Below are 12,166 nucleotides of genomic sequence, written 5' to 3' on the forward strand. Positions count from 1 at the left end.
ATACATATGTTAGTATGTATGTTAGAACATCGACTTATGATTTAGGGATCGTAACACTTTAAATTTCTTTGAGATCACATGAAATTGGTTTCCTATTTTGGGTTTTCTTATGGGTTTTGAGTGCCAGCGTTGGATAAGGAATGTTTTTTTGGATGGTAAGACGAATACAAAACGAATTGGAAACGAGTTTTTAGATTATTAATGCTATCAAAAAATTATCCTATACATATACATATATCTGTATATACCCTATATGCGTGTATGTATGTATGTATACCTATATAGTAGTAGGTAGTAATCGTATAATATTTAGCTAAATAGAATCAGAAATACTTCGTTCGTCGTTCGGCATTCATATTCATATTCGGTTCTTTGCTCTTATAATGGTAACAACCGCACTGCTTGAGGTACATTAAGGATATAAGCCAATAAAGTATCAATTACAATACAATTATGGCCATTTAGTATAGTGAGTTGTCTTATAGTGTAGTGTTGTGTAGTGTAGAGTTAGAGAGCGGAAGTGATTTGAGTTCTTGATGGAGTTTTGGGATAAGCACATGCACATGGCTTACTTTCTATCGGGAAATTTGCGATGCCGACTGCTACTTGGTGCTGCCTCGCGACGAGGGAACTCATCCAGCTAAAAAAACAAAAAAAGGAAAGTGTAGAGACAATCAATTGTAGGAAAGAGTTACCAAATGTAATTCGATTGGATGCGCACCCGAGAACCTGAAGTCTTATTGACGCTTTGACGTTGAGAAGTCATCGAAAGCTCTGCATCTGCATAGGTCCTGGGAAAGAAAACATAATTGCTTTATATTATTTCACCCATCTCTCTCTCTCTCCCTCTGTTGATCTTGCTGGTGCTAACTTACCGGGTTTCAACAGATACTTCTGGTTCCAACAGGGGTAGCATATCCTCGCCTTGCTGTAGCAGATCTACTGAAGCCAGGGATTCGCTACCGGTGCCAGTACCCGTTCCTGTACCCGTGCTGCCATCTCCAGCCCCTCCTCCAGCTGTGGTTGTTGTTGATTCTCCGCGTTCTGCCTCATGACATTCACATTGGCAATCCTCTGGCTTCACATAGTTATAGTGCAACTTATCACTCGGACTTGAGCCTGTAACATCTGGCGGTTGTCGCGACGATGACTGATGATGAGAATGGTGATGATGTTGATGATGATGATGGCCGCCAGAACGATGACCGCCTCCTGCACAGGCCGACGATGAGCTGGTTGTTGCCGCTGTGCTGGTGGCTATTGTCTCTTTGGGCAATGTGGTGATGCGTTTGGCGGGTTTCCGCTTCTCTGGTATATTTTCAAAATCGATCCAATGACCCGATAGTTTTCTCTGTGTGGAAGCCTTCGGTTTGGGTTCCTCCAGATTAGAGGAGGTAGAGGAGACAGGAGCCGTAACTGCCGCTGCCGGCAACAATTGCTTGCTCGAGTCCTTGCGCTCTAAGTTTGTGGCTCGCAAACCTTCTTCGGCAAACTCAAACCAAGACTTGCCATTGGCATTAGAAATTCGACGGGGTGATTTAGAATTCTTGATTTCTTTATCCTTGACTGTGGCGGCCTCTTTGCGGGGCAAACTGATGCGTAGCTTCTCGCCACGCATGAGAACACTGCTGCTGGGATCAAGCTCATGGCATCCATGTGGCGCCTCCTGTGGCGTCATTATGCCTGCCGTGCAATACTCTTCGAGATGCGATGGATTTAATGGTGTTGTGGATCGCGGCCTGTCCACAGGGCATGTCTTAAGTTCCATATTGGCGCGCTCTTTCATGGGTATAAGCGGTACACCTTGAGCCCGTTCCTCGGGCAACGTTGTCGGTATATAAGGTAGCTCATCGTCAAATGATTCTTGGGATACAAGACCGGTGCTCTCGTGCTCTTCGATCACACACACATTACGTGGAAAATGATGGCGTTTGCCATCAGCACCAACCTGGACAGCTGTAGCCACCGATGAGCTACCCCCAGCCATATCTGAATCACGTTCACTTTCTGACGATTCGATTGGTTCATGTTCATCCGTAGAGTGTGAGTGCTGATCCCCAGTCGGTGAAGTCGCTATTGCGGTTGTGGTGGTAGTCGTGGTCACAGTCACGATCTCTGGTTGTGGCCTCTCGTACTCCAGACAAGGTTTAGGACTCTGAACTGGAGATGAAATTTGAATTGGTGAAGTAACTACTGCAGTGGGAGTCGGTGGCTTGGTTGCTGGAGTTGGCATCGATGTCGTGGGTGTTGTGGCTTCTGTAACGAGAGAGTGATGAGTGATGGTACAGAGGTCATTTACGCAATCACTTACGTTTCGGCTCTGTGGAAATGCTCTGGCGTTTGGGTTTTCGGGGTATTGTCGCCGTTCCAATAATCTTTTCCTGAGGCTTTTCAACAGCAGCAACATTTTCGTGATACTTTTTTCGAACATCGAAATTCTCTAGATATCTCGAGTGTCGGGCATCCGATAATTGTGGAACTGCCGGGGCCTCATCTTCTGAAGTTGGGCGAGATTTGTGTTTAGAACGCATCACAACATTGGGTATGGCGGTTGATGGAGTTGTGGCTGTGGGTGTGGGTGTGGGTGTGGCAGAAACGTGTTCCTCTTCTGAACTGGAGACACCACCACGTGGTGGTGGCGGCGGCGGCGGTTGAGCTGGGTCCACTGTACGTCGTATGACCGTACCCTGACGTTGAAGACCATCGTTGGTGCATTCCGATGCTGTGGAATTGGTAGACTCGAGCACTTGTTCGGACAACTGACTCGATTGACTTTCTGTCTTTGAAATGCTGAATTGGGTGGAGAATAGCTGTTCCTGACTGCCAGATCCAAGTCGTGTGGCGAAGAGCAATCGTCGTCGCTCCTTGGCAGCTGCATCCTCGACGGGTGCACTGGTGACTGTGGCCACGGTTTGAACCAGACGAGGCTCGCAGGCACTCTGATTGCTATCCACCGAGGGCAGACGTTGCATTTCCGATGCGACACCATTCTCTCGTATCATTGTCGATGACGATGGCAAATGGGCGGCCAAATTTGCGGCTCTTGCACTTACCACAGAACTAACCGACTGCAGTGTTTCCTGTGAGTCTTGTGAGCTATGACGTTGAACCTCTAGACTCCATGTTCCACGTTCTTTTTCGACCTCCTCCTGCGATGGCAGTGATTGAATGGCATCCAAATCGGGACGCTGCGGCGGCTTACGCTGGTTCACAGGACGGAGGGCAGCAGCGGCAGCCGCCAATTGGCTGGCTGTGATGGGAGCCACACCGCCGGTGGTTGATGCTCCTGGAGGAAAGTCGAGAGGTACTATTTGTGAAACGTTTATTAGAAGATCAAAGAATAAACTATACATTGAAATATGAAATAAACTGAAGTCTATCAAATTAAAAGCATACAGAGGTTGTCTTATAAGGCCTTTAATCATCTTTGACTTAAAGGAGACAAACTCACCTTTGTGACTTTGCGGTGGCGGTGAAGGAGCTGCCAACTTCTGGATGCCTTGCAATAGCGTAAGAGCCTCACGATCCTCGGGCGGTGTATGCAGAGGTATGTGTATGTACCCTTCGACAGGCTCATCGTAATACCTCAGACGACTATTGGGTCGAGAACCAGCTGGCGTCCGACTGCGTCCTCCCGAAGCGCCACTTGGAGCGGGAGCTGGTGGTGGTGGCGGCGGTGGCTCACAGGTTTCAATGGGGGAGGAGCTCTTCGAACTGCTACTGCCACGTTTGCCTGGCTTAAAAATGGCCAATACGGATTTCTGCTTGCTGGGTGTAACATTTTGCGATCCCATTCCCATTGAGGTGGCTGTCGAGGGTCGCTCCTTGCTCTTGCTGCGTGAACGTGAGCTTTCTCTGGGTGAATCGGGCGAATCCTTGCCCAGGCGAAAGAGGGAACTAAATGAGCTTTTACGTGACACGGATGCGGGCGCCGGAGATGGTGAACGACTGCCCAAACGCAAGGCATGACGCGATGGCTTGGGACTCGCCGTTGGGGTTAAACGATTCTCGTCGATTCCACCGCCGTGAAGACTGAGTGAGGCGGGTGGTGGCTTGGGTTGTGATGTACCGACAGTTGTCGTTGCAGAGGAGCTCTTGGAATAGACGGGAGTCAGCTGATTGGGTGCCTCCACCACTCGTTCATTGGCTGCAATGCCTTTGTCGCTGTACATGTGATCAGGTCGTAAATTGATGCGTATGTACTCCGTGCCGCTTGGCGTTTTGCCGATAACCATCTGGCCTGGACTCTTAGTGCTGCGCCGTTGACCCCCCATAACGTTGCTGGACGTTAGAGAGTTGCTTGCACTTGCTCTCGTCGTCTTCGATTCACCGTTATGATGCTGGGCAGCCAGGGTACTGGGCTTACTGCGACGTGTGGTTGAGCTAGATGTCGAGGGTTGAACTTGTATGCCCTCGGCTAAAACCACCTGGGTGGGATCATGTTTACGTGCCAGTAACAATTGTTCCACGGCAGACACCTCGCCCAAACTGTGATTCGAACTGGGTGCAGTGGAGGCATTACTTGCTCCCCCAGCACCAGCTACACCAGCTCCATGCTCGACGGGCTTGGGGCCACAGAACGATGTCTCCAATAGCATACGATGTGGCGAAGGTGAACGTGAAACACCGGAAACGGCTGAGAGGCGGCTAACTGCCGAGCCCTGACTGCCTACACTGGAAATTCGACTAGTTCGTCCGGAAATGCATAATAAAGCGGCAACCTCTGAACTGGCCGAGTCTTTGCGTTGATGCTGCTGCAGATAGCTCTGATGGTCATCAAATTTAAAAATGTGTGGCGATGAACGTTTGGCCTAAAGTAGAGAAAAGGAAAGTTATGAATTACAAAAGGTTTTTGATGGGTCAGTCAAACCATCTAACTTAAATCTCATTCATTTCCATTCAATTGACTTTTGATTCTTTAAAAGGATCCTAAGATATATGAAAATACCTCTTAATCAATTGATCAAAGACCAATCAAGTGCAGTCGCCTTTGTGTAAACTTTCTGTTTACTTTCCCATGGCTCTGCGCAATTTTGCATTATTAATTTGAAAGTATTTTTCGTTTTGCGGTTTTTTTTTGTTCATTTTCCACCTTTTTCATTTCTCATTTTTGGTTGTGTGAATGTATGTTGGTATGGGTTTCAATTTCCGTTCCGTCAATTCATAGCCTTGACAGTTGATGTTAAGGTTTTGGGTTGTTGGTTATCCCTCCTTGTCGGCCACCCACCCAGACACACACACACACATATATTTCGTAGTTGTTACTCACCTGCTGTTGTTGTTGTTGTTGCTGTATACGCTCCTGCTCCTCTTTCTTTTGATCGGGATCCATAAAGTATAACTCTTCCGTAGAACTACGTAACTCCAAGGCGCCTTCTTCGCGAAATCCCAGACCAATTGTTTCCTGTAGGGTGCCAGTGCCGACCTTCAGAGTATTAGTTTTGTGACACCAAGTAACCAACCAACAATAAGCACACACGTACACACACACACACACACACACACACAAGAGACACATATATAGAATTTTGTAGAGCGATATAGCAGAGGGTCATGCAAAAAGGCAGGAAGAAAAGGAATGGTAACGGGGATGGCAAAAACCAAATAAAGTTAAAGAGCAAATAAACAAATCAATAGCCAATTTTTTTTTGTCGTTTTTGTTGTTGTTGTTGTTGTGGTTGTGCATGTCGGCAAAAAGGATAAGATTTCCCCCATCCCAAAATGGATTAGCGTTTGGGTGTGTGCGAGTGTGTGTGTTTGTGTGCAGGGGATTCAAGTAGGAAGTTGGTGGTTAGAGCGCAGCATACGGACAGTAAAGAGAGTAGACATAGAAATAGACAGATATAGAGGAAGAGATAGAGACAACAGAAAATATGAAAATAAGATAAAACGAAAAACAAAAACAAACAAACAAGTTTGAAAGAAAGAAAGAAAGAAAGAACAGAGTACAAATAATTAGCACAAAGTGATATTATACATATATATATATTTATGTATATTGGTATAGTATTAATATATGTATGCGCCGTGGTTGGTCTATTTAAATACCAAGCGACTGATTAACTGGGCATCTCAATTCATTTTGCTAGTCATTTACCTGGTCAAACACATTTTCCGGGCTACTCTCGCGACTGTCCTCCTCGTGATGCGATGAACTTGATGCTCGACTCAGTTCGATGCGTGGCGTTGATGGTGTTGTTAGAGTGGCAGTGCCACGATAGCTATTGGCGCCACCGCCACTGCCATAGCCTTGAGCGGTGGGTGGCAATGGTTGTCCACCCTCATTGCTACTGACCAAAGTCGTGGTGACCGTTGTCGTGGCCGTTTTTAGAGGCGGTGGACGTTGCTTGGCAACTGTAGTGGCTGAACAGGTTGTGGACGAGGCAGAGGCGCTTGATGACGATGATGAACCACTGGGGCCAGTGCCGCCTGATATGCTTGGCGCTTCATCACTAACAACGCTACTCACAACTCCTCCCGACCCTGTCCCTCCTGTTCCTGTCCCTGTCCCTGTCATCGTTGTCTGTTTACGCAGCGTTTGCTCCATCATCTGTAAATAAGAAAACGAATAACAGAATATAGAACCAAAATGGAAATAAAAGTATGATATTATCAAAAAACCAAAAACCCACCCCCCACTTCCCCGCCGCCACATCATCATCTTTCCATTGCATTGTGCAAATTGAAATCAAATGCTTTGACACAGTTTTATCCTTTTTATGCAAATATTGAGTGGGGAGACAGCAGTAGCATCGGTTTCTCCACAGGGAAAAACTCAGCTCTCTGTTTTCTTTTTTCTCTTTTCTTATTGTGATTTTAATTAAAATCATGATTTGCTTTTGTTGCCCCTCCATCACTCAGCATTCGCTTTTTGCCGCCCGCCTGCTGCATGGTTTCCAAATGGATAATTGAAAGCTCATTGAAGAACGCCGTGGGAGAGGAGACTTTTGGGGTGTGGGCTAGTTGTGTCACTTTGGGGGTCGAGATTGAATGGTTCGTTCTCAAAATAAAGTAGAGAAAAAGAAAAAAGAAAACCCCATCAGTAGCATGTGGCCAGACTCACATGAACTAAAACATGGTTTCTATTTATTTAGCCTTTCACCAAAACCAACCAAAAATAAAAGAAGAGACTCGACAGTGAATGACCAATCAGTCGACAATTGAGAGAGCAGGAAAAATATCTGATTGTATTTTGAGTGTTTAAAGTTTGTCTCAACATGGAGTGTGATTGAAGCACTTTTATCAGGCCATTCCAAATATAGAGTTTCAAATTGCCACCCAATGTACTCTCATAATTCCATTACCGACAAAGTTTGGTCCCAAATAGAGAATCATGGACCATAGAGAGAATTTTTGGCTTAAGGCCAGAATAGTGGCACATCGTGTTAACCATTTGCAAGCTTAAAGTTGAATTTCCATGCCATCGTAGCCGTAATATCAATGCAATTATCCAGCTTTAACTTAATACCCCAGTCCTGACCACGGCCCTGGATTTGGCCCCACCCCGCCAATGCTTCGTATTTGCACTTTTGTCAGGGCAGCCTCCGGCCTTGCATAGTTTGTGGGTTTACTAGAGCAACAGCCGGAGAACTTTCAATGCAGAGAAACACACACACACATACACACACACCCATCCACATGCACAAGCATCCACATTCGCATACGCCTCGTTGCGTTTGGTCCTAGAATGCGCTGATTGACACATGGCGCCTGAATGTAGGCAACAAAAATGTCGTTTATTGTCTCTGCGGGACCTTGGGTGGTTCGTTCATTCGCTTGAGATGCGTCAGTGTATGTGTGTGTATGAGTGAGTATGTTGATATGGGGGGAGGGAGGTATAAATTAATTTTAAGTTGATGCTGGAAATTGTCTTGTAATTTCAATGAAAACGTTACGTGTACATACACATACATACATACATACCTATACACATACATGTATGTATGTATTTGTTTGTAATATACGCTGATGAATTTGCAAATCGTTTTATCATCTCATTTTTGGTAGTATAGAGAAATGAACGGTGGTGGCAGGTGGGGCGGAAAAATCACTCCCAAATGTGCAATTAAATTAATTAAAATTTAAATGAAAGCCTTTTAAACACCCAAAAAAAAAAAGAAAAAAGATGGTAACACAGGCATAGAAAAAGAGAACAAGAGAGACTAAACGATATGCTTATATGTGGAGTAGCCATTGGAAGTAGAGCTAGCAGGGGCGGAGGCCGGGGCGTGGGGGGGAGAGACAAGACGATGGAGAGCCGCCTTTTGTTTGACTTGCTTCTTGCTTCTCTCTCTCCCTCTCTCTCTCTCTGCCTGCCAGTTTCTGTTTATTGTTAATATACAAACACACGCTACTTACCGTTATGCTGCTGCTGCTCTCTCTCTCTTTCACACTCTCTTGATATTTGGTATGTATGTGCGTATATATAAATATATAAATATATAAGCGGGTGTTTGTGTGTGTGTGTGTGTGTAGATATTGCTTGGCCTTATTAATTTTTCATCAATATTTCTTTCAACATTTCACTAGCGCGAGCACAAACAAACAAACCGAAAAAAAAGAGAAAATTGAAACCATAGCGAAATACCGTGCACAACTTAACAAAAATTTTCCCGTTTTTTTTTTTCCTTTTTGTTTGTTGATTGCTTTTCTTTTGCTTCTTCTTCTTCTTCTGTTTTGCCCTCCACCCGTGCACGCTGACTTCAGCCTGCTTTCTCGCTCGCACAAGCACTCAGCTATTTAGAGTTTAGACCGCACGCACGAAGCGCCAGCGTCGAACTAACGTTGTGATACCCAAAAAAGTATGCTAAACGCTGAATGAGGCTGTGAAACGACAGCGACGACGACAACGACAATGGCAACGACAACGACAACGGCCAAAGCTCTAGTATCATTTGGGGGAAAGCTCAGGCAAAAGGCTGCGGCAAAGCTTTTCCTTTCGACGTCGTCGTCGTTGAAGTCGGCGCGGTCGACGCCGGGTGCTGCCTGTCTGAATATGAATGTGAATTGTGAAGCTTCAGAAGTCAAGTTGCCCCACATGAATGTGCGCGTGTGTGCGATAATACAGCGCCTGACAATTGAATAGAACCCAATGCGGTAAAAACATTAATCTATGGCTAATAGGGCAAACATAACATCATTCTTCCCGTCGAGTTGAAACAAATAGTCTATTTATGTAAATACGGTCCACTTTATTGACCCCAAAAAAAAAAAAGGGCGACAGAAATTTATAAAGTTTTATAAATAAAAACAAAATTTCCCAGGAATAAAGTAGATTGGAAATCCTCCAACAAAATGGCATATATGTACATTTGTGTATGTAAATTTGAGTTCGATTGAATAATTGTATACTAAAAACGAGTATAAGTTCGTTGGTAGCATATATTTAAAGAGTTAGTAGCTATAAAAGTTAATTTATTAAATGATTTAAACGGCTTCAAATGTATATTTAGGTAAATGTAATCATTCTTGTTAATTATATTTGGAAATGTTACTTTATTTCTGTTAGGACAGATTGCAAATATACATTTGCAAAGTACTCTCTACCTAGTCGGTGGTTCAGTGGAGACTAAATCTACAATTCTGATGTTCTCGAGTTCGAACCCTGACGTAGATGGGGTTCACGTTATAATTAATTATAATTGATATTATATCGTTAGAAAATAAAGGAATAATCAAACTGAGTTTTAGCCGGCTTAAATAAAAATGATAAAAAAATCTTATAAATTAGTAAGATTTATTGACCTGAAGCCAGCTAAAACCCAGTTTTGATTAACTTTAAAAAGGTCGAAATCTAGACAAAGACGAAAAAGAATGTAAAAAATGTGCATTAGCCATCTTGGTTATAATTCCCAATTGACAAATTTATAGTTGTAGTTGAACAACGTTTCACTTCTTCTGGGGTTAATCTAGTCATGTACCCTGGAGTGTAGCAAAGCCGCAATGTTCCTAACGCTCATGCTGCTGTTGTTCTGTTTTTGCTCCCTCATGGTCTTGCATGTTTCATTTTTGGGTTGTATTGAACCTTTTTTCTTGTTGTTGTCCCCCCCCCTCCCTATATATGTACGTCTTCTTCTTCACCACCTCATCGTCCTGCCACCCCTGTCGCCTGGCTTTTTACTCCCACACTTGGTCTCTCTCTCTCTCTCTCTAACTCAGTCCTTCTCTCATGGTGGTTCATTGTATGTAGCATTTTGGTCTTCTCTCCATTGTTAAATGACATTATTTAGAGCACTTTACATTTTGATGCGAAAGCGTGCCAAAATATTTTCATACTAAATGCCGAAATCGTGGATCAGGTCAAACGATGACTTCGACTCCATCGTGCGCGGCGCGTGGCGTATCCGTGTGGTTTGTATCAAAGAGACGTCCGTCTGTTGTTGTTGTTGTTATCGTTGTTTGCCTTTATTTATTAGCCCAAAAGCATTTAGCTGGCCTCCCTTTTAAGTGCCCATGGCTAAAATGTTTTTCGTCTTTTTTTGTTTTTTTTTTTTTTTTGGGCATCCACCAACCACCACGTCTCACCTTATCATCATCATCATGATTGCACCACCCACCTCCAAAAGCTTTGCCAAGCTCCTCTCCACACTGAACGCCTTAGTTTTTATTTTATGTTTTGGTTAATTAATTTTAGCTTTGCATAATGTGTATATGACATGGGCAGCTGACACAGTACACTGTTCACACTGTACAGTGAAAAGTGAATAGAATAAATATTCTCACATTCCTCTACATCATACAGAGAGAATTCTTAATTCAGCAAAGATATATCCATACTTAATTCTACTAATAGTATCTGTAAATATTTCCCAGCTTGAAAACCCTTAAAAGTTGTTCAAATCTAAAGAAAATTCAAATCAATCGACTTCTAGACATTTGTAAGAGTAAAAAAAAGTAATCGTCCTGTTTTGACTTGACGCAAAAATACTAAAATAAGCCTCCTTATATTATCTTAATGCAGAGCCAATCAAAACTTTTGAATCTACAATCTGTCTAGAAATATACGTAATCAACTTTTACTTTTGCCATATCAAATGAGTTTTGGTCAGCTTGTGTTATTTTTGGAGCTTTAGTGATTTACTTTTAATAGAGTTAAACCAGATTTCGATCTAATAGAAGTTCTGTTAGTAAAGGCTTTCCTCTTTTGCTTGTGATTGTCAAATAGTTTTATCATTGCTTTTGTTAAGGTCAATGGAACCCTTTAGACTTACGAATGATAATAGAACTTGATGGCTGAAAAACCCATAAAAACAATATTTAGCCTGCGATTCTTATAGTCAGACTATGATAATATTTATAAATTTCAAATTATATGGATAAGTGTCGAGAATTGGAAAGAGGCTACTTACATAACTTACACAACTACAAAAGTAATGTTGATTATGTATACACACACATATAGTATATACTTTATAGGATCAAAAATGCTTCCATTTTATATTCTGAACGATTTATCAATATTTGTCTAAACGTGACGCCATTGCAATGCTAATGCACAGTGTGAATAAAAACTGACTTGAAAACATTTGAGGTGATTTTTATTTTCCTGCTTTGTACCTACTATACTTATACATATATATATATATATGTACATATATAGTTGGAATTGTTAAAGAGATAGAAAAATGCTTTACACTTACCATTCCAGAGGCAGGAGGCATTTGCTCTTGTTGCTGGTGTTGTTGTTGTTGTTGTTGCTGCTGCTGCTGTACATTTGTCGTCGCATTGTCCTCAAATGACTTCTCGAACGACGCAATTGGCGCTGGGCCAAGACGCTTTTGCCGGCGTGCATCCATAGCCATAGTCTGTTGCCCTTTACTTTTTCACTTCCTATGCTATATGCACACACACAAACACACTCGACATCTTGTGGTTGTTGTTGTCTTTTCTCTTGGTTTTTGCTTTCTCAAAATGGGTCACCACATAGACACAAACACAAACACAAACACATACACTTACACATACAAGAATGCCACATATTAAAGGGTATAAAAGAATGTGAAATGTTTAGGTCTTTTCCATGCCATCTTATAATTGCTGCAACAACTAGACGAACAGACGCAATGGCGAATTCCGTTTTTTTTTTTGGCTTTAACTTATTCTATCAATCATTTTCGGGGAATATATAGAAGTAGAAAAACAAAATTGTTAGCATTGTATACAAAAA

At 42.9% G+C, this 12,166-nt stretch overlaps 1 protein-coding gene across 4 annotated transcripts; it reads right to left on the minus strand.

The window, feature by feature from the left end:
• Positions 1-262: 262 nt before the first annotated feature.
• Positions 263-11,940, minus strand: LOC6641453 (mucin-12). Of its 4 annotated transcripts, none has more exons than XM_023175227.2 (8): positions 11,640-11,940; positions 6,098-6,550; positions 5,270-5,404; positions 3,452-4,811; positions 2,312-3,307; positions 876-2,256; positions 722-791; positions 263-640 (listed from the first exon to the last, which is right to left on the minus strand). In XM_023175227.2, exons 1-8 carry the CDS (start codon positions 11,799-11,801, stop codon positions 569-571), a joined length of 4,629 nt encoding a protein of 1,542 aa, XP_023030995.1. In that variant the 5' UTR covers positions 11,802-11,940; the 3' UTR covers positions 263-568. The 4 variants fall into 4 exon arrangements, with proteins under 4 accessions (XP_023030995.1, XP_023030992.1, XP_023030994.1 ...); XM_023175224.2 differs by having other exon boundaries at positions 5,270-5,425; XM_023175226.2 differs by having other exon boundaries at positions 2,312-3,286; positions 5,270-5,425; positions 11,640-11,939.
• Between the last annotated feature and the right edge of the window lie 226 nt (positions 11,941-12,166).

This window comes from Drosophila willistoni (genome assembly GCF_018902025.1).
Source record: "Drosophila willistoni isolate 14030-0811.24 chromosome XL unlocalized genomic scaffold, UCI_dwil_1.1 Seg141, whole genome shotgun sequence".
Taxonomy (NCBI): domain Eukaryota; kingdom Metazoa; phylum Arthropoda; class Insecta; order Diptera; family Drosophilidae; genus Drosophila; species Drosophila willistoni.

Excerpts from the sequence above, each read along its gene's own strand:
- LOC6641453 (XM_023175224.2), bottom strand. The coding sequence starts at position 11,801 with ATGGCTATGGATGCACGCCGGCAAAAGCGTCTTGGCCCAGCGCCAATT. Across the intron at positions 3,308-3,451 it reads GCCACCGCAAAGTCACAAAG|TACCTCTCGACTTTCCTCCA; the intron begins GTGAGTTTGTCT and ends TTTCACAAATAG. Across the intron at positions 792-875 it reads GAAGTATCTGTTGAAACCCG|GACCTATGCAGATGCAGAGC; the intron begins GTAAGTTAGCAC and ends TTTCTTTCCCAG.